The following is a 25453-nucleotide window of genomic DNA, read 5'->3' as shown; positions in this document are numbered from 1 at the left end:
TTATAATACCAGTGTTTGTGGGGAAATAGAGGCGAGGGCACGGCCCTGGTATTATTAAAATCTTAAAGACAGGATTGGTTCTTGCACTTGCATGAATCACCTCGCTCCCTTCCTCCCTATTCCCAGCCTTGGGCAAGGGTATGAGATAGGAAGGAGTGACCGCAAAGTCATGGGATTGAGTCCATTTGTCCAATAGGAACACAGGTTTTGGCTTTTTATAGTCATTCTTCAGATTGTAATAAGAGGTACCTGCTGAGCAGAATTATGTGTGTAGGGAGTTTTATTTCACCTGTAATACACAGCCTGAAGAATTGTACTATTAAAATTTTACTTATAATCGAGATAGAACTTGTAATTCCATATCAGCTTCTACTGAGACCAAAACATGCCAAATATAAATGATTTTAAAACCTCTTTTCTTTCTAAGATAAGTAAGATAAGCCAACACCATTTATTGTAAAAAATAAGTATTTCCTCATTTGAGCTAGTCACTATTATGCATACTAGAAATACACAGTTAGCAAAACCCCATGTCTTTCCTCAAGAAGATGGAATGCCAAAAATTTATACATCTATTATGCATCAATAAAAAAGTTTTAAAAATTGTAAAAGAAGATGGAATATTAATTAGTCCATGATTGTGGTGGTTTGACAAGCCTATGAGAAAACTATACCAGAGAGGGGGCATGTAAATCAGATGAGGTGTTAGGTTTCCTGGAAATGATGGCATTTGAACTAAATCCTGAAGGTCTGGAAGAAAGCAGTTAGGCAAAGAAGAGAGGTGAAGGATGGGGCATTCCAAGGGGAAGAAATAATACTGAAAACATGAAGGCTTGGAATAGTAGCATGTTTGGGAGGAATTATGAATACTTAGGTAAGGGTAGGGAGACAGATATGAGACAGAAAATGGTAGGGAATGAAACTGGAGAGAGAAACAGGTGGCAATTCAAATGGGAGACAAGAGATACGTGCATAAAATAATAAATGTAATGGCTCATATAGAAGAGCAGCCATGTTTAATGATATATTCTTAACATAAAACCCATAATATAGCAGTAGACATTTTGTGCATTTTGATTCCTGAATCAGAAATAAAATACAAGAAAAATGTATTTAGGGCCGGGCACGGTGGCTGACATCTGTAATCTCAGCACTTTGGGAGGCCAAGGCGGGAGGATCACTTGAGGTCAGGAGTTCAAGACCAGCCTGGTCAACATGGTGAAACCCTGTCTCTACTCAAAATGCAAAGATTAGCCAGGTGTGGTGGCATGCACCTGTAATCCCAGATATGAGGCAGGACAATCACTTGAACCTGGGAGACAGAGGCTGCAGTGAGCCAAGATCGCACCACTGCACTCCAGCCTGGTTGACAGAGTGAGACTTCATCTCAGAAAAAGAAAAATGTATTTAATGTTGTTTTTCTTTTTAGAGACAGGATCTTACTCTGTTACCCAGGCTGGTGTACAGTAGTGTGATCACAACCCACGGTAACTTCACGCCCCTGGGCTAAAGCGACCCTCCTGGCTCAGCCTTCCAAGTAGCTATGCCTGTGCGCTCACACTGCTACACCTGACTAAATTTTTAAAAAATGTTTTGTAGAGACAGGATCTTGCTATGTTTCCCCGGCTGGTCTCAAATTCTTGGCACCAAGGGATCCTCCTGCCTCGGCCTCCCTAAGCACTAGAATCACAGGTGTGAGCCACTATGGCTGGCCTGGGTTTGATACTCTTAAAAACTTATTACACTAAAAGTTACTATACATTAGATATAGGTGAAGTGATGCTATAGAAATAAGACTTACAAATTATGAGATATTACCCTACTTGAAGTGAGATAGGTAGACAACATTTTGTAAAACTAGTGAGAAAGTTTACTTGCATTAAATAGATTATAGAATCATCACAAAAATCATGCTAAAGAAATTACATTCTCCAATAGTGTGATAGAATATCTTATCAGTAACAACCCGATTAACTGGAATATAATAAAAACTATGGCCACACTGACCTTTTACATCATTTGCTAACTTCTTGGCTTCGTTAAGAATCCTGAAGCTTTTCTGAAGAGAGCCTTTGGCATCTTCCTTTAATAAACCCCGAGGACCTGTTGCCTGTGGACAGAAAAACAAATGTCATACATCTAAAACCATAGAATAATGGAGTGGAGGGATCCAGAAGGCAGTTGGTACACAGAGTTTGCCTTCAGGAAAGAGCTCTGGGCTGCAGATATAGAATTGTAAATTATTAGCACATATTCGGTAGTTAGGAGACTGTTTATTACGGTATGAGAAGAAGATCTAGAACAGAGTTCTTAGGAACTTCAATGTTTAGGGAGTAGGCAGAGAAAGTGGAGCTGGCAAGGTGACTGGCATTCCACAGAGGAAAAGGAGAAATTAGGAGAGCATAACACTATGGAAATTAAGAGATGCAGAAGTGACTCAATGCATGATAACTGGCGGTGTTGCAAGGACATAACTGAGCAGCATTATGACGTGCTGCAGAAGTCAAGTAAATTAAGAACTAAACACATCCCCTGACTTTATCCTTAAGCAAATTTCAGTCTAGTTGTGGACTGAGAGGGGAGCATTTCCTGTATCTCCCAAGTGCTGAAATGAGAAAGAACACTGCTTCTTTTAAAAAATGCATCTTAACGCGGTATGGCAAAACACAATCTTCTAAATGACAATCTCTGAGCCACAATTATCTCCAAGCAAAGATATATTTGTTTAGACTTAGATTAAAAAAGGTGACACAAAGTTAATAGAATGATATGGGAAAAGGAATGTTTAACTTGAATGTCTAGTTACCCATTTTAATAGTGTTTGCTCCTCAGCAATCATTACATAATTCATATATACCAAGAGATAAATCAAATAGGATCTTATGTGTAAATTTTAAATTGGAAAAGTATTGCAAGTGCAAGAAGGGTTGGAGAGTGCTAAATACTTACTGTTGAAGATATAAATCTGAACTCAGATTATCACAGACATAACACTCGTTAAAGGCATCTGGACTGCCTTAGTTACATTATTTTTATCGGTCACATTATTTGAATATTAAACTAGAAAAGATTACAGAACTTGGTATGGCTGTGGTCAAATTTATTTTAATGTATTATTCTAACAGCTTTCAGGTAAATAATTGATTGCTCATAGAACAGATTGATTGTACAATACTATCATATCTACAAAAAGATATATTGGAAACATCTACATAAATAAAAAAGAACACTGAACATAGTTCTTGCAAAAGACAACCTTGGCAAATTATTCTCCAGAAAACTGATGATGTTTTCTGCTGGGAAAAACAGGAATTCTCATTGCTACAGTTCTCTTGGGAATTAGATACAGTAACATCACATAAGTGTCATTCATCTTGGAAAAAAAAAAGAGTGTCAAAATTAATGACACAGATGCAATGCACTTTAACTCACAAAGTAAGCCTCAGGTTACCCACTCAGATTCTATATTTGTTCCAAATTTACACGTCATTTTTACTCCCTTGGTTATAGGTTTTCTGAATCAAAACAATTTAGAGACAGGAAATTACAATGAAAGAATGTGTGAAGATTCTCTAAACAAACACATGAAAACAGCAGAAGTGACAGCTGACAATCTGTCTGACAATGAGCAAAGAGAAGAGAAAACTCTAAAAAGTGGAGAGAAGAATTTTTGAAGCTCAGGAGTCTGAGTCAATTTGGAAAGGGATAAAATGTATAGAGGTAAAGTAGGTCTCAGTAGATGCCAACCTTATTGTGGTAAAATAACCAAGGATGGTAATACAATCCTGAATTGTCAAGATAATATAGGCCATTTATAGTACTAGATGAAACTAGACAAAAAAAGAAAACAGCTTTCCCCAGCGCCTTGGAGTGTGAATACCTTTTTGTAAGAATGTAATCTGACAAGCATTTAAAAGTCATAATTTTAAAGCTAACTTCAGGTGTGCAAAGTGAGGCACAGGATTAAAGTGGGGAGAAAAGGTTGATTTGCTGAGCATAAGAAAATAAGGAATAGCATCAGTGGCAGACTGGATAAATAAAATGTGGTACATATATGCCATGGAATACTATGCAGTCATAAAACGAATGCAATCATGTCCTTTGCAGGAACATGGATGGAGTTGGAGGCCATTATTCTTAGCAAACTAATGCAGGAACAGAAAATCAAATACAGCATGTTCTCATTTATAAGTGGGAGCTAAATGATGAGAACATATGGACACAAAGGGGAGAACAACATACACCGAGGCCTACTTGAGGGTAGCTAGTGGGAGGAGGGAGAGAAACAGAGAAAAATAACTATTGGGTAGTAGACTTAGTTCCTGCGTGATGAAATCTATACAACAAACCTCCATGACAAGAGTTTACCTATATAAAAAACCTGCACATGTACCTTTGAACCTAAAATACAAGTTTCAAAAATTAAAAAAAATGTAAAAAGAATTTAAAAAAGAAAATAATTGGAATTGGTAAGAGAGAAAAGAGGAAGATGGCCCAAACAACAGTGAAAGAGGCTAAAATCTAAGTTGTGGAAATTGTGGAGGGACTATGACCAGAGATGACTAATACTGTTTAATACTTTTATTGAGTTAAAACTGGCATAAATAAACCATGCAAACCAATTTACAATTGGATAAGTTTTGAATATGTACACCCATGAGACCATTACCACAACCATGGTAGAGAATATATCCATCATTTCTTTTGAATCTCTTCCTTCTATCCTTCCTTCTCTTCCCTCTGTCCCCAGACAAATACTGATCTGCTTTCCACCACTGTAGGTTTGCATTTCATAGAATTTTATATAAATGGAACCATTCTGCATGTACTCTCTTTTTGTCTGGCTTCTTTCACTCAACATAGTTTCAACATTTATCCATGTTGTGTGTGTATCCATATTTGATCCTTTTTATTGGTAATTATTTCATCATAGGGATATGTACACATCTGTGTACAAATTTTTGGGTGAACATATGCCATCATTTATCTTGGAGTAAATACACAGAAGCAGAATGGCTGGATCATATGGTAATTTATGTTTACGTTTTTAAGAAATTATCAACCTGTTTTCTAAAGTATCTGAACTATTTATATTCCCACCACCAGTGTATGAGAGCTGCATGTGCCTACATCTTTGTTGATACTTGGTATAACCTGTCTTTTAAAATTTTAGACATTCTAACTGGTCATCATTTTGGTTTTGCTTTGTGTTTTCCTTATGACTAATAACATTGAGCATCTTTTCACATGCTTATTTTCCACCTTCTTTGGTGACCTGTTTAAATCTTTTGTTCAAATTTTCTTGGGTTATTTGCTCTTGTTTTTGAGTTTTGAATGATACATATGAATAATCTGGATATGGGTCCCTTATCAGATATGTAATTTGGAAATATATTCTACTAGTTTGTAGTTATCTTTTCATTTTCTTAAAAGTGCTTTTTTTTTGGAAGGGAAGAAGTTCTCAATTTTGATGAAATTTAAGTTGTTAATTTTGTTTTCCTTTTGAGGATATGCTTTTGGTGGTGTATCTAAGAATCTTTGCTTTACCCAAGATCACAAAGATTTTTCTTATATATTTTTAGATGTTTTATATTTTTATGTTTTACAGTTAGGTCTAGCATCTCTTTTGAGTTAATTTTGGAATATGGTGCAAGATACAGACTGAAGTTCATTTTTTTTGTTGTTGTTCATGGATATTCAATTCCTCTAGTAGAATTTGTTAAATATACCTTGTATTGCTTTTGTATTTTTGTCATAAATCATTTGACCATACATGTCTGGATCTATATCTGGACTCTTTAATCTATTCTAATAATCTATTTGTCAATATTGATACCAACACCACATTCTCTGATTACCATAGCTTAGTAGTAAGTATTGAAGTCAGGTAGTATAACCTTTCCAACATTTTTCTCCTTTCCAATTCCATATGAATTGTAAAACATATCTGTCAATTTTTAGGAAAAAAGCTTGCTGGGATTTTTACTGGGATTGCATTGAATGTGTAGGTCAATATGTATAAACTAGGATTATAGGAATATTGAATCTTCTGATCTATGAACATGGTATATCTCTTGATTTATTTAGATTTTCTTTAATTTATCTCCAGAGTATTCAGTGTAGGGGGTCTTTTACATTTTTAATGCTATCGTAAACTGTAACCTTTTAATTTCAACTTCCAACGTATCCTTGCCAGTCTTTGAAATGATTGATTTTCACATATAGATGTTGTACCTTATAACATTGGTAAGCTCACTTATTAGTTCTAGTAACTTTTTTTAATAGATAGCATTTTATTTTATGCTTTTTAAACTTTTTTTTGGTTGTAGAGATGAGGTCTTGCTATGTTGCCCAGCTAGTCTCAAACTCTTGGCCTCAAGCAATCCACCTGCCTCAGCCTCCTAAAGCACTAGGGTTACAGGCATGAACCACCAGGATTTTATGCTTAGACTTCTATAGTATCTGTGAATAAAAACATTTGTACTTGTTTTTCCATCTGGATGCCATTTATTTCCTTTTTCTTGCCCCTTGTACTGGCTAGTCTCTCTAGTACAATGTTAAATGGAAGTAATGGAAGCAGATATCCTTGCCTTCTTCCTTATCTTAGTCTTGTGCTAAGTATGATTTTAGCTGTTAGGTTTTTTTAAAAAATAGGTTTTTATAGTGATCAGGTAGTGAAGTTCCCCTACTCTTAGTAGGCAGTTTTTAAAAAAAAATAGATGCATTTTGTCAAATGCCTTTGCTGTATCAATTGAGGTGATTATATAGTTTGCTTTTTAGTTTGCTATATGGTAAATTACACTGACTAATTTCAAATATTAAACCAATCTTACATCCTGGCATTAATATCATTTAGTGATCATGTATAATCCTTTGAGTAAATCACTAGATTTGATTTGTTATAACTTTGCCATGAACTTTTACATCTATGTTCATGGAGGGATATTGTTATATAATATAATTTTCTTTTTTAAAAACTATCTTTGTCTGACATTGGTATCAGAGTAATACTGGCCTCATAGAATGAGGTTGGATGTATGTTCTCCTCTTCAATTTTCTGAAAGAGTTTATTATTTCTTCATTAAATATTTGGTGGAATTCACAAGTAAAGTCATCTGGAACTGAATTTGTGTGTGTGAAGGTTTTGAACTACAAATTAAATTCTCTAATGAATATAGAACTATTCAGATTATTTATCTGTGAGTTTTGGTAGTTTGTGATTTTCAAAGAATTTGCCCTTTTTATCCAAATTGTTGAATTATGGCCATAAAATTGTTCATAATATCCTCTTAACATCCTTTACTATCTGCAGAAGTTGTAGTGATTTCACCTCTTGTATTCCTGATATTGGTAGTTGGTGACTTTTCTGATTTTTTTCTGATTAGTCTGGCTGGATGATTATCAATGTATTGATTTTCCACTGGCTCTTGCACCTTCATCCAGAAACATGAGAGCCCTGACTGAAGGCTATGTACTGATACAGACCTCCATGTTGCTAATTTTCTATCTTCTTGCATTTCTGAATATCACCTGCTCTTTGCTTCTAGGCAATTTTTTTTTTCCTGCTTTTTAGGAAGTCAGTGATTTCTTCCTGGATCCTTAGTCAACCATTCCTTGCTCAGATGAAAGGAGACAGGTAGTATATACAGGAATGTAGAAGATATAGTAGAAATAGTATAAGGAAAGGCAGGGAGGCAGGCAGGGACTTTTGATGTGTGGATGTGAGAGCGAGTATTTCAGCTCCCTAAGATTGTAGGGTTCGTCAAGGGCAATGTGGAGAAGTAAGGCTATTAGACAGGTCAGAGTCAATTTCTGGAAGGTTTGAATGTGCGAGTAAGGAAACTGGGCAATGAGCAATTTGGAGGCCTTGAAAGTTTCTGAGTAGGAGAGTGTGATCAGAGCTGTAGTCCAGGAAGATGAATTGGGCAGCTGTGTGGGAAAAAAGGAGCCATCAATTGGTTATTATAATAGTATAGGCCAGAGAAAAGAGAATAGTCACCTCATGCAAGCACCATGGAATTGAGAGGTTAAAAATCAAGAGATTTGGAGGAAAAGACATGCCTCAATGTTTCAAGAAGCTCTCTAAAATATTAAAGTAAAGAGCTTATGGCATACAACTGTCAGTTACAAGCAGTCTGCCAGCAATCCGGGTTTAAAGGACAGGCTTTTCACATGATAAGGGAATGGAAAACACTAACATGTTATGGGTGAAAAGCACCGTTTCAACTCACTGGAATTTGGAGAGAACCTTTTCCAGCATTGCTTGGTAAGTTATTGAAGCACATCAACAATATCAGGACAGGTGATGAAGCAGCATTTTCTAAGCTAATTATACTTTATACATATTCATAAGCATCACATCTGAGTTCCTGAGCTGTGTCTACAGCATATGTGAAATATAAATGAGATTCTTTGAGTTGCAAGATATTTTGTTTCTTGCTTTTTAGAGGTTTTTTTTAAAAACAATAAATTCTTGGTATTCTCTTTCTGAGTCTGTGTACATATATATATAGTCATACATATGGATATACAAGTTATATAAAAATTTCAACTGTATCATGCAAAACAGAGTCTATTTTTATGTAAGTTGCTGTATGTTTTTATTAGTTAATAATTGTTTATGAAAATGTGAGATAATTTAAAACGTCATTATAGTAGGAAAAAATGAAATTATAAAGTCTGTTAGGATTCAACAGATGACTTGGCATGTAATTGCATTTTAATACATGTTAGTTTTCCTCTTCCTACTACTTATTAGATATTCATAATTACTCTTGCTAAAGCATACTGCCATTGATTAATAGATAAGGGAATTGATTTATTTACCCAACAAAACTTTTTATTTGTCTCAAGCACCAAATATTCAAAATGGAAAGACTATGCCTTCCCTAATGGAACTGGAGTGGAGGGAAGGGGAAAGACAAACAAATATAGTCACTTATAAAAAAAAGGCGATCATTGCCATAATGGAGCACAGAAATGCCTAGATGTTTGGCTGTCAGAGGAGGCTCTGCTGGAGGAGGGAGGTGTGAAGGCAAGTTAGAGTTTATCAGGCTGACTAACCTGTACCCCAGTGATTTTCTAAACCAGCAAGTTTAAAAGTTATTGTTTACATTGCTTTATATATTATGCTTTTTTCCTAAATGTTCCCCAAATTACTTTGTTATTAGAGATGAATTTTTTGAATTCATTGAAAGAGTTGGCTGTAAAAGAAGATGTAAAATATTTATTTTCTGTTTTTTTGTTTACTTTTAAAGACAGTAGTAACTAAAAATTCATCAGCATGGTTTATGACTTATTCTATTTCTCTCTTTATGAAATAATTTATTTTAGAAGAGAAGTCTTACACATTTCCACAGGGGTTAATGTGCCAAGATAATATAAAACTTAAATGATTTTAAATTAAAAATATTTTCAATAAAGAAAACTGCTCAAACTGTGCAGGGATATATGTAAGGGTTGGTGACCGGCTGCAACGTGTTTATGTAAAGTGAGTAACAGAAGAAATTTAGAGTTTGGTATGTTAGACTGTGAATCAAAATCAAGGATAATGTTCTTACTATAATAATGTAAATTCTCAGAATAAATAAGAAAATGTTCGTACTATAATAATGTAAATTCTCAGAATCTAGTTCAATATACATTTTAAAAATATATTTTTGAGAATATTTTTAAAACTACATATGTGATGTTAATTCCTATAGTAAGTTATGAAACAGTTATATAAATATCACCCATTTGTACAAAAACTATTTGCATAGGAAAAGATATGAGTAGATACACAATGATATTACAAAAGTAATTACTCGTATGCACATTTTATATTTCCTTCTTCTTGCTTTTCTGTATTTCCTATTTTCTATAATAGACATAAGCTGCTTTTATAATAATTTAAAAAATCATACACGATTTTAAAATAAGAAAATCACCATGCATCAATTTTTAAGGTGCTTTATATAGTACTGTACATTTTTAAGTACTATAGGTTATTAAAATTAAATAATGAGTAAAAAATGAGTCAAGAAACACCCAAAAGAGACGGCTTTGGTCAAAAATCTCTTAAAAGGCTGTAGGTCCCTGGCATCGCATAGCATATCCTAAGGGTGGTAGATGGGTCAGATGAGTATCTGTCAAGATTGAAAACAGCTGAGCACGCAAAGGAGACTCAGTGATAAAATAGGAAATCCCCCAAATTGCTTATGATAATTTAAAACTTGTGAGTGTGAATTTTTAGCTTGATGGGAACACCAAGAAGGACAATCAAGGGAGCGTTCAAAAATATAAAATGAAGTAAGGATGGTTTTCCTCAATTACAGCGTGACAGACATAATTGCTCAGCACCTATGTGTACCACTAGACTGCTTCAATGAGACAGACACTGGACTAGCAGCTGGCTACTAGAGGTGGGGTGGGCCCATACCACAAAGAGTCTTAGTTCTGAGTAAAGGTAATGGAGAGGTGTCTATTAAGTTAGATACCATTCTTAGAGGGCTTTGAGTTTTCCCTCTAGTTAATGTCCAGAATCAAATACAACATCAACCTCACCTCTTGATTACTCTACCTATGGGTAGAAATCATAAAGAGCAGGTAGGATGGCACCAAGAGCATTGTTGTCTTGAAGAAAATTAGATCAAACTTAGATTGCATTGTGGCATTGTTCAAAAGAGTTCTGTGTTTCTGACTGATGACACAAACCCTGAGACATCTATCATTTTATGCCCTGAACTTTTAAATACATCTAAGGCTGGGTCAAAAAATTTATTTCTCTGCTTCCAATAGACTTTAAAAAAAATTATTGACCCAAATAAGAGTATCATGTACAAAAAAAAAAATCACTAAAGCCAGCATGGCTTTGCTAAGAGAGTAGATTTTAAGTGTTCTCAACACAGAAAAATGACCAGTATGTGAGGTAGTGCAAATTTTTAAATAGCTCGATTTAGCCATTCCACAATGTATACTTATTTCAAAGCATCATGTTGTACATGATAAATATATACCACTTTTATCTGTCAATTAAAATAAATAAATTCTGAAAAGTTATAAACTTTGGAAACTATATTTATTATAGGAATTAAGCCAATGGAGGAATCAGAACAGACTGCACAGTGTTTCTTGAAAAGGCATTATTGGTACATTAGGTGACACAGCTAATTACATAGACAATATGTATTGAATTTGGAGCCAGATCATCTAATTCCCAAATTCTGGCCTGCTAGCATCTTCCCTCAATTTAATTAGAAGTTTACAGAACACAACTTGAACCTAATTCTGATCAATAAAAAAAAATCCTATATGACATCATGTTCACTGATATTTACACATGATCTCAAACTAAACAGGGAAAGAAAGTAATTTTATTTACTTTTATTTTGAATTTTTTTATTCTGTTCAACTTCCGTATCTCTTAGGGTAATATAAATATCTTATCAATTCTGAAAATCTGGACTATCATAGCCATTCCTGATTTCTAGCATCAGAATTTGGAGATGGGAGGGACAACCTATATTTGGCGATCACCTGTTGTCCAGCAGGCATATCTAGATAAAAATCATGGAATATTGAGTATAAAATAGTGAAAGACCGAAACACTCAAGACCTTTAGGGATATCCATATTTCTGCTCCCTGGGGAGAGGGGTTCTATTGTCAGCTTAAATTTTAATTCTAAAGACTTTCTTTTCTGAGAAAAGGAAATAGGAACAAAACAAAACACCACAGTCACCAAGCAGTGAAAACAGAGGGAGCAGGCGATGAAAACTCTTCTGAGAGCAAGAGGGTCTCAGTAATGGCAGTGTCAGCCTGTCTGGCTTTGTGCTCCACAGAGCTGGTGGGAGCCAGGAACAAGTGGGAGCCATGTCCCCTTCCGAGTTGAAGGTGGGGGAACCCTGCCCTACTGGGTGCAGCTGCAGCCACCCAGCCAGCTGTGGACCCAGGCATCCCTGTGCCCTCAGCCACCTCTCTTCCCCTACAGGCTCAGAAGTGCCTGCTCCTTCTTCCTGGTCTCTCACTGTTCCCGGCACCCAAGCTGATTTCAGAGCAAAGCTGAGGCTGTTGCAACCCAGCCAGGTGTGCATATGCTCGGGGCAGCACTGACACTCTAGCCCCCTACTATCTTGGCCCCTTCTGGATTTTGGGTGCCAAGGAGCACATTAGGGAGGCCAAGGGGGAGTTGAGGGTGGCTCTGCATGGGCCTGAAGGTGACCCTAGGCATGAACAGCCTGGGTGCCAGTGGGCGCCGTGGATGGCAGGTTGGTGGTGGCAGGAGGCATACAGGCTCCTGGGTGGAAAGGGGTGGGCCCTCAGTGAAGCTCCACCTTCAAGCCAGGGACTGCCTGAAGGAAGGGGGCTGGACTGTCGGTTCCACAAACTGGAGTGAGAACTTATGGTGCTTTTTTTGGGCCAGCTCATGGCCACCCATGGACCAATCAGCATACACTTCCTCCCCTCTGAAGCCCATAAAAAACCCCGGACTCAGCCAGACGTGGGCAGACAACAGGATGATCTACCTATGGATAGGAGCTGCCCACTGTGTGTCTCACCTCTGTTGAGGGTGCTGCACAGATGCTGGGATTACCTGCCTGTGGAAAGGAGCTACCCATTTCAGGCCTCCTGAGAGTTGCACTGTCACTCAATAAAGCACCTCTTCACCTTGCTAACCCTCCAGTTGTCTGCAAACCTCATTCTTCCAGGATGTGGGACAAGAACTTGGGACCCCCCCCAAATGGTGGAAATGAGAGAGCTACAACACAAACAGGGCTGAAACACACCCCCTTCCCCAGCTCACCATGTTGACAGCAATGAGCAGGAGAGAAGGGCTGTGGCTTTTTGGGAAGCTGAGACCTATGGGCTCCCTGAGCCAGGGCTGTGAGACCCTCTTTCAGACTCTGTGGTTCCTGGCATCTCCAAGCTCCTGGGTGCCACCGCATTCCCTGGTACCAGTGGTGGAAGCCAATTGTAGTATGTCTGGTTCAGCCACAGCCTCACATAGAGCCAGGACCTGGAGCTGCCCAGCCCACTGCAGCTGGCACGCTTAGCTGTGCACAGTGGCTGGAGCCCACGCTCACTCACACACCCCTCGCCACTCTGCCCTGAATCACCCTTGGCAGGCGTGGGATCCAGCCCAGTAGTGGTAGTGTGAGCCAAGTGTAGCCTGCCAGGCTGAGTGGGTGGAATGTGCCCAGTGGACCTGAGCAAAACTCAGGCAAAGGTGCCACCGGCCACAGAGGTTTCCAGCTGGTGAAGCAACACCCCAAGGATCCTGTGACATCAGAACTTCCCTTATACAAGCCCCCACATGCTGGGGCTGTGCAGTCTGTGTAGGGCCCAAAGGGTCTGGCTCTGGGCGATGGAACTGGCCAGGGAATGGCTCACCATGCTGTGTGCCCTGACATATCTGGCCCAGTGGTTACATAACTCCCACCAAGACTGCATGAGGCTCCCAAGCATATCTTTCCCATGGAGAAAGCAAAATATACAGTAAGAAAACAAACAGCTCTTCAGAAATACAGATTAATTAATTTAAAATTTGAATTCTGAGAATAGTACCAAGAGACTAAGTAAAATGGAGTGACTGTCCGGGGGAGATTGGTGGGGAATAAAACTATGACGGAGTAAAAAGAAGTTGATCAAAGAAAGTGTATAATTTCAGCAAAGAAAGCTTCCCTTTGGACAGGGTTGGCACTCTTTCCTAGCCACACCACCATGGGCCTTTTATTTTCTTTTTTGTGAGACAAGGTCTTGCTCTGTCACACAGGCTGGAGTGCAGTGGCATGATCTTGGCTCACTGCAGCCTTGACTTCCCAGGCTCAGGGGATCCTCCCACCTCAGCCTCCTGAGTAGCCTGGATTACAGGCATGTGTCACCATGCCTGGCTAATTTTTGTATTTTTAGTTCGCCATGTTGTCCAGGCTGGTCTCAAACTCCTGGGCTCAAGCAATCTTCCCACCTCAGCCTCCCAAAGTGCTGGGATTACCGGCATGAGTCACTGCACCCAGCCACCATGGTTATTTAGATAGTTCCTGCTCCTCAATCTTTTGCAGTTATTGTACCCACAACTTGCACTATAGGGTATATGCCAGCAAGGAGATAGAAAAAATCTGGAGAAGGCCAGGCCTCAGAAAGAACAGGTAAGGTAGAGAATGAGAGTCAGTTGTGAAAATAAAAAGGAATAATTCACTGCAAGTTATTTTATGGAATAAAATACCCCTTCTCTTCTGCACAGAGCAACTGGCAATCAAGCATCAAATGGCCCACTGAAAAAAAATCAAAGGGAGTCCTTTAAGGAATAAAATGACTTCAGAGAAGGGACTTCTGTATTCTGCCATGGCACAATTATGGTTATAGATAAAATGTAAATGTTATTGACCATCACAATATCAAAGTTAAAGAGGTAGAAGCTGAGAGGACGAGGAAAAAAGGAAGCTAAAGGGAAGAATGAGGACATAAATAGCTTCATCTTAAAGAGTGCAGAGTCTATCATTTATATAGGAAATAATGCTCTCAGTATATTAGGTTAAAAATGAAGAATCTAAGCATAGTAATGTACCTATATTGGGAAACTGAAGGGTGGGAAAATGTGATGTGATATTCTGTAAGTGAACTACATCTCCTTCATCATAGCAGTAATTAAATAGATAATGCCCCACTTAATGAAATACGTGATGGCACAATAATATTACTAAGAGATGTAGTAAAAGAAGAATATTTGAAAGATTTGGAATTGTTGATCCTGGAGCTGTGAGCTTAGTTGAGAGAAAAGTTAGGTTAGGGGATTGTTGCTTGCAATTATCAGCCTCTGATCATTTAAAAGAAATTAAAACATGTATGCATCATGAATTTAGAAAAAGAAAGAAATTTAGAACTTCTTGCTGGTGTAAAGGATGAGGGTTGTTGTTTCATTTCCAGACCCATTTTAGACCTATTTTCTTTATTATTTTAGAACAGATTTTATTGCAGGACAGATTTTCTATCTCCTCTGAGGTTCATTTTAATTAAACTATTTAAGTAGGAAATAAGATAGATACGATTAGAAATTAATACAGACACCTCTATTCCCATCATCCATATCTGGCAAATGTTAATGTTTTACTGTATATTTACAGATCTTTAAAATATGTACATTTGAACTGGGTTTTATAATATTTCATTTATAGCTTCTCTATTTAAATAACTGGCCTATAGTTTTTCTTTGTAGTACTGTCCTCTGTAGGGCTTGCCATCAAGATTGTATCAGCCTCATAAAATAAGCTGAGGAAATTTTTCTTCTTTTTCCATTCTTGGGAACAAATTGCATAATGGGTCCTTTACATTTTTGTACATATTGTTATTTTGTTGTATTAACTACTGATGCAATTTATTTAACGGTTATAGTTCTCAGGTGTACTATTTCTTTTTGAGTAAATTTTGCTCTAAACTTATTGTTTACTTCACCTAAGTATTCAAATGTGTTTGAATAAAATTGCTCATATCCTCCAATATATCCATTTTTATTTTTCAGTCTATAATGTATCTACAGTTATGATCCCCTTTTCATTCTTGATCCTATTCATTTGTGTTGTCTCTCTTTGTTTGCTTAATTGTTCTTGTCTTCTGTTTATTTGCTAGTTTATTCTAAGAATCAACTTGCTGTTTTGTCAACCCTGTCTAATGCCTTTCCTTAGGTCATTAATTTCTGCTTTTATTTTTATTTCTTTCTGTGTACTTTTTTAAACATCTTGAGCAGAAACCTTAGATAATTAGTATCAGTTCTTACCCTTGCCTAATATCTGCATTCCAAACTGTACATTTTCCTGTTGGTACCACTTTATTTGCACACACAAATTTTGAGGTGAAATTTTATTTCCATTCTGTTATTAAATACTTCGTAAATTTAAACTGTGTTTTTTTCTCAAACCATGGATTACTTTGAAGTATGTTTTTTATTTTAAAACTTTTTATCAATTGTTTTGCACCAATTTCTAATTGTATTGCATTATGATAAGAGAATGTAGTCTAGATGCTATTGGATCATTAGGATTTGCTGATACTTGCTTTATGATCTAGGTTGTGGTCTTTTGTTTGTTTCATGAGTTACTTCATCGAATGGGGCATGTAGAATTAATTATCTAGTTGACATAGAGTTCTATAAGGCCATTAAGTTATCTTGTGTAAGGTACTTTTAAAATCTGTGTCTCTTTGCTTGATCTATCACTTTTTAAGAGAGATATGGTAAAATAATTCCCTATTATATATATGAAAATGTTCTCATTCTGATATATTTATCTTTATTTATCCATAGGCTTTGTTATTATGACCTTGCAGGCTCATAATTTTTTAGTTTTCCTTGTTCCTTTTATTCTATCATGATCACTTTCTTTGTCCTTAATAATTCTTTTAAAAAAATTAAAGTCTTTTTGATTGCTATTAATGGTAGCATACCAGCTTTCTTCTGGTTAGAGTTTGCATAGTGTATCTTCTCTCTCATTTTCAGTCTTTCTGTTCCCCTAAGATTTGCGGTATTTGTGTAAGTCATACATAGACAAATCCCTTTGTTTTAGACATTTTAATCCAATATGAAAATCACAGTAACATGTCAATTTTAATGTTTGCATTTATTATGAAGACAACCTGAAGCAGAGATAGTTAGTGCTCATCAAATATCCTATGTGCCTCCTACTTTTCCAGACCTCCCTTACAGTTAGCTTGGGGCACACGGCTACTTCTGGTCAATGACTCAGACCAGACGTGGTCCAGGCTACATGAGCCAGTACGGTAGGGGCCTACATGTCTCTTCATTTTTTCTCTTCCCTGCCTTGGAGGCTACACCGTATGGTGTCACTACAAGATGCAAAAGGTGGTATAACTCACATTGTGTTGTGATGTGAGACATAAACTTGAATTATGTCCATCATGTGAGATTTCAGGGGTTATTTCTTGAGGCAGCTGGTGATAATTACCCTGATTGTTGTATATGGATTTAATTCCATTATATTTTATATTTATGATTTGTTTCTCTTTTTCTCTTTTTTTGTCTTTTCCAGAATTGATTGAAAATTCTCCTCCCCTTCACATTTCTTTATTTTTTTCTCTCTCTGTCTGCTTGTTTGGAATGTTTAGCTGTTTGTGATCGTTAACTTATATCCACTTGGCTAGGCTATGGTACTTGGTTTTTGGTAAAACAGCAGTCTAGATGTTGCTGTGAATGTATTTTTTAGATGTGATTAACGTTTCAGTCAGTAGACTTTGAGTAAAGCAGGTCACCCTCCATGATGTTGGGGAACCTCATCCAACAGTCAGAGGCCTTAAGAGGAATTACTGAGGTCCCCTGAAGAAGAAGAAATTCTGCCTCCAAACTGCCTTTGGATTCAAGACGGCAATATTCACCTATTCCCTGCAGCCAGACCCCACAATCTCATGAGTCAATTCTTTAAAATATATAATATATCTGTGTATATATACACTTCCAATTTGTTCTGTTTCTCTGGAGAACTCGAATACTGTCAATTTTATTTTTCTAGATTTTTTTTCAATGTTTAATACATATTCCTAGTGAAAACTAAAGTTAATTAGCTTTTTGCTTTCCTCCCCAGAATTCAAGAATATTAAAAACTTTTATTAAATAACTACCTGCCCCATTTTCCATGTTATTAGTCTCTTGTGTTTTAGTTCCACTTTGTTTTTAATTCCACATATTTAATAATTATTATCATTATGCTTTCCATAATGCTTAGATTTGTACAACATTTTCTATCTTTTTGTTCACTTTTGCCCCTTTATATCCAAGTTCTTTCATTTTGTTCACATTCCTTTTGAAGTGAATTTTATTATAGTTCAGTGAATGAAGTGTATTTATAGCAAATGAAACGTATTTGTAGTAGTTCAGTGCTTCTTATCAGCGTGTTTCCTCCTCACTGATCTGTCACATAACAGTAAAGTTTCAAAAGTCCTGTTTATTCCTTAGACACCTAACCCCATTGCAAGAAAAAGCTCTTTTTGAGGTTTCTATGGAGTTTTTACTCTCCTTGTATTAGGAATGAACACTGGGAAATTTGCTATAAGAGAAGTTCATATATTTAAGAATATTCTCTTTCTGTATATTATTTTTTCTAGGCTTCTCCCCTTTTCTTCACTTTGTTTAAAGCTTACATCTTGCTTACACAGCACAGTTCTTTACTAACCATCCCACTATCGTTTTTTCTATGAGAAATGCATTATATCTAAACTCCCCTCACTTGATTCTGTATTTTATATTATTTTTCCTAGAAATGCCTAAGAAAGGCCTGGTCAACATTTTTTAGAATGATGGTTCCCAAGAAATATGGACAATTGTAGCAAGTAAGAGAACTTGAATTTGGAGAATAAAGAGGAAGACCACATTGTGTGCTGGAGTTGAAGGCCAGTGTGATTGTAAATTGTATGTGTCAACTTGACTGGCCATGGGCACCTAAATTAAACATTATTTCCGGGTGTGTCTGTGAGGGTGTTTCTGGATGACAGTAAAAGAGATTGCCCTCCTCAATATGGTTGTGCATCACCCAAACTCTTGAGGGCTGAATAGAACAAAAAGCAAAGAAAGGAGGAATTCCTTCCCTTCTTTGCTGCCTTACAGATTGAGCTGGGATATCTCATCTCATTTTCTCTCTAGTTCTTGAACTGTGGTTTGTACCATCAGCTCCCGTGATTCTCTGGCCTTTGGACTCAAAGTGAACTATATCATGGATCTGCAGCTCACAGATACTGGGACTTTGCAGCCTCCATAATCACGTAAGCCAATTCTTCATAATAAATCTCTTATTCTTTCTGTCTATCATCTGATCTATTATCTATCATCTATCTATCTATCTATCTATCTATCTATCTAATCTATCTATCTATCTATTTATCTATCTAATCTGTCTATCATCCATCTATCATCTACCAGCCTATTATCCACCTATCCATCCATTCATCTATCTGTCATCTATCAATCAATGTATCTATCTATCCATCTCCTAATAGTTCTATTTGGAGAACCCTAATACAACCAGTATAAACTTTTCCCAATTTCTAATACTTATTTCTAGTGAAGATCTAACTAAACAAATTGAGAAAGGAAATTCAGGATTAGAAGATATTAAGGAACATTGTGAGTGTATGTGTGTGTAAGAGAGACAGAGACAGAGAGAAAGTTTTACAAAATGACAGTCATTGCAAGGTGAAGAAGAGGAACAGAAGAAAGAGGAGAACTCCATTTGCCATGGGAAGTAAAAATGTCATTCTTTTTTTTTTTTAATTCAGCATACCTAGAGAGGTTGAGGACTGTCTAAATTTTCTACATCAAAGTTAAACTAGACTATTCCACTGACTTAGACAAAGGGAGAAAGGGAGGAAAGGAAGGAAAGAAGATAATGTTTCAAAACAGGGGGAGATTATGTGATAATTTTCCATTATCTTGAAGAACCTGAACTATGGAATTCATTCTGCATTAGTCTTATTTTGTTTGTTTGTTTGTTGTTTGGATATACCTGATTGAAAAGCACTAAGACATCTAAGACATTTCCAGTGGAAATGGGCAGAGGAGGGCCTCATATCCTCGTGTCACTGAGAGTGTGCTTATTGCCTCTGGTGGTCATTCCAAGGAGTCAACATCATAGAAAATCTATTCATTCACTGTGATGGTTAATACTGAGTGCCAACTTGATTGTATTGAAGGATGCAAAGCATCGTTCCTGGGTGTGTTAAAATGGGCCCATTTATTGAGTGACCTGAAAGGCTGCCAATTTTAAGTGGGCTCTGCAACAAGTCCAGACTGCTGTGCAAACTGCTCTGCCAATTGGGCCATATGACCTAGCAGATCCAATGGTCCTTGAGGTGTCAATGGCAGACAGGGATCCTGTTTGAAGCCTTTGGCAGGCTCCCATAGGTGACTCCTAGAGGTGGAAGCCTCTAGGATTTTGGAGCAAGGCCCTGCCATCTTCTGCAGATCACTACTCTCCATTTGAGAGACAACTCTTGGCCTGTTACTGGGCTTTGGTAGAAACTGAACGTTTGACTGTAGGTCATCAAGTCACCATGCAACCTAAATTGCCTTTCATGAACTGGATGCTTTCTGACCCATCTAGCCATAAAGTTGGGCATACACAGCAGCCTTCCATCATCAACTGTAAGTGGTATATACATGATCAGGCTCGAGCCAGTCCTAAAGGCACAAGTAAGTTGCATGAGGAAGTGGCTCAAATGCCCATGGCCTCCACTCCTGCCACCCTGCCTTCTCTCCCCCAGCCTGCACTGATGGCCTCACAGGGAGTTCCCCATGATCAGTTGACAGAGGAAGAGAAGACTAGGACCTGGTTCACAGATGATTCTGCAAGATATGCAGGTAGCACCCAAAAGTGGACAGCTGCAGCACTACAGCCCCTTTCTAGGACATCCCTGAAGGACAGTGGCAAAGGGAAGTCTTCCCAGGGGGCAGAATTTTGAGCAGTGCACCTGGTTGTGCACTTGCTTGGAAGAAGAAATGGCCAGATGTGTAATTATATACTAATTAATGTGCTGTAGCCAATGGTTTGGCTGGATGGTCAGGGACTTGGAAGAAGCATGATTAAAAAATTGGTGGCAAAGTAATCTGGGGAAGAGGTATGTGGATGGACCTCTCTGAGTGGTCAAAAACTGTGAAGATATTTGTATCCTATGTGAGTGCTCACCAACGGGTGACCTCAGCTGAGGAGGATTTTAATAATCAAGTGGATAGGATGACTCATTCTGTGTACACCACTCAGCCTCTTTCCCCAGCCACCCTGTCATCGCTCAATGGGCTCATGAACACAGTGGCCATGGTGGCAGGAATGGAGGTTATGCATAGGCTCAGCAACATGGACTGACCTGACTATAGCCACCGGTGAGTGCCCAATTTGCCAGCAGCAGAAACCAACACTGAGCCCTCCGTCTGGCATCCTTCCTCAGGGTGATCAGCCAGCTTCTTGGTGGCAGGTTGATTATATCAGACCTCTTCCATCATGGAAAGGCAGAGGTTTGTCCTCACTGGAATAGGCACTTATTCTGGATATGGATTTGCCCATCCTATGCCCAGTGTTTCTGCCAAGAGTACCATCCGTGAACTCCCAGAATGCCTTATTCGCTGTCATGGTATTCCACACAGCATTGCCTCTGAACAAGGCACTCACTTTACAGCTAAAGAAGTGCAGCCCTGGGCTCATGCTCATGGAATTCACTGGTCTTACCATGTTTCCCATCATCCTGAAGCAGCTGGATTGATATAATTGTGGAATGCCCTTTTGAAGTCATAATTACAATGCCAACTAGGTGACAATACTTTGCCGGACTGGGGCAAAGTTCTCCAGAAGGCTGTGTATGCCTTGAATCAGTGTACAAAATATGGTACTGTTTCTCCCATAGCCAGTGTTCACGGGTCCCAGAATCAAGGGGTGGAAGCGGAAGTGGCACCATTCACCATCACCGCTAGTGACCCACTAGCAAAATTTTGCTTCCTGTTCCCACAACATTATGTTCTGCTGGGCTAGACATCTTAGTTCCAGAGGGAAGAATGCTGTCACCAAGGGATACAACAATGATTCCATTAAACTGGAAGTTAAGATTACCACCTGGCCAATTGGGGCCCTCCTACCTCCAAGTCAACAGGCTAAGAAGGGGGTTAAAGTGTTGGCTGGGTAATTGACCCAGAATATCAAGGTGAAATCAGTCTACTATTCCACAATGAAGGCAAGGAAGAGCATGCATGGAATACAGGAGATCCCATAGGGCATCTCTTAATATTACCATCCTCTGTGTTTAAGGTCAATGGGAAACTACAACAACCCAATCCAACCCAATCCAGACAGGACTACAAATGGCACAGGTCCTTCCAGAATAAAGGTTTGGGTCACCCCAACAGGTAAAAAGCCATGACCCGCTGAGGTGCTTGCAGAAGGCAAAGGGAATACATAATGGTTAGTAGAAGAAGGTAGTCATCAATACCAGCTACAACCACGTGGCCAGTTGCAGAAATGAAGACTGTAATTGTCATATATTTCCTCCTTATTCTGTTAAGAATATGTTTGTGCATGTATACACTTGTACTAGGAAAATATCTTCATTTGCTTTCTTTTTCCTTTATCATGTGACATAAAATTTATTGACTTCGTATCAGCATTTAAGTGTTGTTAACTTTATGTAATAGCATTTAGGTTAAGGATTAGTGTGCTTCTGATTGTACAAGGGATAGCTGTATTATGTTAGGTATAATTATGATGTTATTATTGTCTTTATTTGGAGATTATGTATGATTTCAGGAGATGTGTATGGGTTCAAGTTGACAAGGGGTGGACTTGTGATGATTAATATTGAGTATCAGCTTGATTGGATTGAAGGATGCAAAGTATTGTTCCTGGGTGTCTCTGTGAGGGTGTTGCCAAAGGAGATTAAAATTTGAGTCACTGGACTGGAAGAGGCAGACCCACCCTCAATGTGGGTGGGCACCATCTAATCAGCTGCCAGTGTGGCTAGAATAAAAGCAGGCAGAAGAAAGTGGAAAGAGCAGATCTTCTGACTCTTCCAGCCTTCATCTTTCACCCATGCTGGATACTTCCTGCCCTTGAACATCACACTCCAAGTTCTTCAGCTTTTGGATTCCTGGACTTACACCAGGGGTTTGCCAGGGGCTGTCAGGCCTTCAACCACAGACTGAAGGCTGCACTGTCAGCTTCCCTACTTTTGAGATTTTGGGACTCAGGCTGGCTTCCCTGCTCCTCAGCTTGCAGATGGCCTATTGTGGGACTTCATCTTGTGATGATGTGGGTCGATATTCCTTAATAAACCCCCCTTCTTGTATACATCTATCCTATTAGTTCTGTCCTTCTAGAGAACATTAATACATTCATCAATTTTAAAAATCTGATCTGATAGATAATGTAGACTTTGAGTTTACTATGACCTGGAAATGTTTTAAAAACATCTAATTCTCTGTTATTTTAGAGTCTCTTAAAGGATCAAAACAACTAAGATGAGAAAAAATTACTGATGTCCATATTCCATTTTTATTCCATTTTATGAGTGACATATCTCCTTTCTGTTTTCCTTGCACCCTCTAGAGAAGTACTAAATGAGATATTTTCTTGGTGATTATATGTAGGAAAACAAATGCTTTATAGTACTTTCCTCACCCGACACCAACAGAAAAATAGCATTTGTTATTTCATGATGTCTAAATTCTTAAAATAACATTTCATTCTGATATTTAAAGAAATTAGTTATGCAAGACAAGTAGCTATTACTCTTTACAAAATAATACTGCAGTACAAACAAATCGTATTAGCTTTCTCCTGCTTATAAAGGATCCACTTCCTTCTCACTCATATTTTCCTTTCAATGTGATTCTTGATTGTCTATGTGTGTTTATATATAGGAAGACAAGTACATTTTAAAAAAATCAAAGTTGATTTTAAACATTGTCTTAATTATGCTTGGAGGTTATTTCTATCATTTCTTTGTTTCTTTTCTTATGGTATTTTCAATGCTTTTTTTCTTCTCAAATTGTCTGACCTCCACTTTCTTCATAGTGGTCGTTGGTTGCTTTATTACTTGACCTTTTCCTTTTCTCCTGCAAATGTATAATTTGTTTCTTTGTTTTTCCTTTTAAGTTATTGAAAACATTCTTCCTTCTTTATAGGACTAGACTCAAAGGAGTAGAGGACTCTTCTGTATTGTTAAGCTTTGAACTCTTCTATACTTAATAATACATTTAATCTCATTCTTCTCTGTTGAGCTATAGCTTTTATATCAGATCTTATATTTATGGGATGTTCGTCCTATCTAGATAATTACTCAACATAATGCTTTTCAAATATATTTCTTTTCCAGCAAAGTAGAACTATATTATACTGATCTATTAAACTAAAATTTTATTCATTCTGTTCATGAAAAACATTCCAACAAAATTTCTGGGACAGATTGTCTTCTTTTTCTTATCCGATAGTCATTTAATAAATCAGTGATTCTCTATAGCACTTATTTTGTAATTTTTCAGACATTTAATTATTTTTAAATGATTGTGGAAAGAGAGAAGGAATAATGATAACAGCAGACATGGTGTAATGCATTACAACTCACCATCACTCTCTGTTTGAGGTTGGTTAGCCTACCATGTATAAGCATGGGTGGTAAGAAGTAAGTGCACACTTCATGTTGGCAAAAAATGATTTTTCCTAAAGGTATTAAATTAGGGTAAAATTAAACACCTCCTTATCATAAAATGTTACAAGAAATTTATAAGGATGAAGCAATTACTATAGGAAATTTTTATTGGTATAAAAGATTATGAATAGGCATAAAAGGTGTCAATTATAATGAAAAAATTCACTCATTCATTTATAAGTGCCTACTATTTGCCAGGCACCATTTTAGGTGCTGAAAATAATCATACAATAAAACAGGTGAAATGAAAATGGTGAACTTGAAATTAGGGTCTTTAAAATAGAAAATTATCTATCAGAAGATGGATTAAAATTTAGTTTAGATTTGAAAAGTAGATTCATTCTGAAAGGATAACTGAACATAGAAACGCTTCTGCAATGATCATGCCACTATTTTGAATAAGAAGTCAACAGAACATACGACATTAGTAGGGCTCACTCAAGAGAAACCAAAAACAGTACAAATTGCTCATAGAATATGATGTTTCATTATGATCACAAAATGAACCTGCTAAGACTGGTTCATTTAGGGGATATCTCTAATATCCCCTAAATCCTAGAAAGTATTTTTGCCCAACACTGAAGCAAAGAAAATATTGATCAGTTTCTTTAACACCACTGCTTATGTGTATTTCACTCACAGTCAAATGTCCAATCAGATTTCTCCCCAAAAAAATTCTCATGTGTTTGGTAGGTTCTATGTGAAACAAAATAAATAAATGATGGTTCTGAACATTTTATTCAGGATGATTCCTATGAGATTTTTTTAACCTGAAATAGTACTACCAACTTACTATCACACAACTCATGTACAAAATGTTGCTTTACATCTAAAGCGTAAAGATTTGTCACCATTGAAGGCATTCAAATAATGTGATAGAACTTGGAATGCCCAAACTCTAAAATACTTGTTCCAAATGTATTATGAACAATGATTGTAGCCAAAGGTTAAGAGCTTTTTAATTCAAAAATTCATAAAAATTCATTAATTCATAAACATGGTATAAATTGTTTAGAAGCATATGATCCAGTATGTTTTTATTAAAAAGTGTGTTTTATAGCCAAACTTCATATGTAACCAACTTGTGTGTGATTATATGCAATGGTTACTTTTTTTTCTTTTTTACTAATGCCATTTGAGATAATGGTGATAAAATTCCCTATCCAGAGTGTTGCCTTTGCCTGTTTTATTTTGTGAGTTGGTAGCACAAACTTGCTTGGTTTCTGAGATAATTTTAAGACCCTAACAGTGGTAGTGGGTGACTGAGAAAAGAGTTCTGCTATAATTATA

General features: G+C 37.2%; 1 protein-coding gene across 5 annotated transcripts in view; it reads right to left on the bottom strand.

Annotated features, from left to right (window-relative positions):
- LAMA2 (laminin subunit alpha 2) overlaps positions 1-25453 on the bottom strand; it is a 634923-nt gene that overhangs the window by 92856 nt on the left and 516614 nt on the right. For all 5 annotated transcript variants that reach the window (XM_016956287.4, XM_054686299.2, XM_054686300.2 and 2 more), the window contains one exon: positions 2008-2110. In XM_016956287.4, the coding sequence (XP_016811776.1) occupies positions 2008-2110 (103 nt within the window). The remainder of the gene's footprint in view (positions 1-2007; positions 2111-25453) is intronic.

This window comes from Pan troglodytes, chromosome 5 (genome assembly GCF_028858775.2).
Source record: "Pan troglodytes isolate AG18354 chromosome 5, NHGRI_mPanTro3-v2.0_pri, whole genome shotgun sequence".
Lineage (NCBI taxonomy): Eukaryota > Metazoa > Chordata > Mammalia > Primates > Hominidae > Pan > Pan troglodytes.
This window is presented reverse-complemented; position numbering and strand designations above follow the sequence as displayed.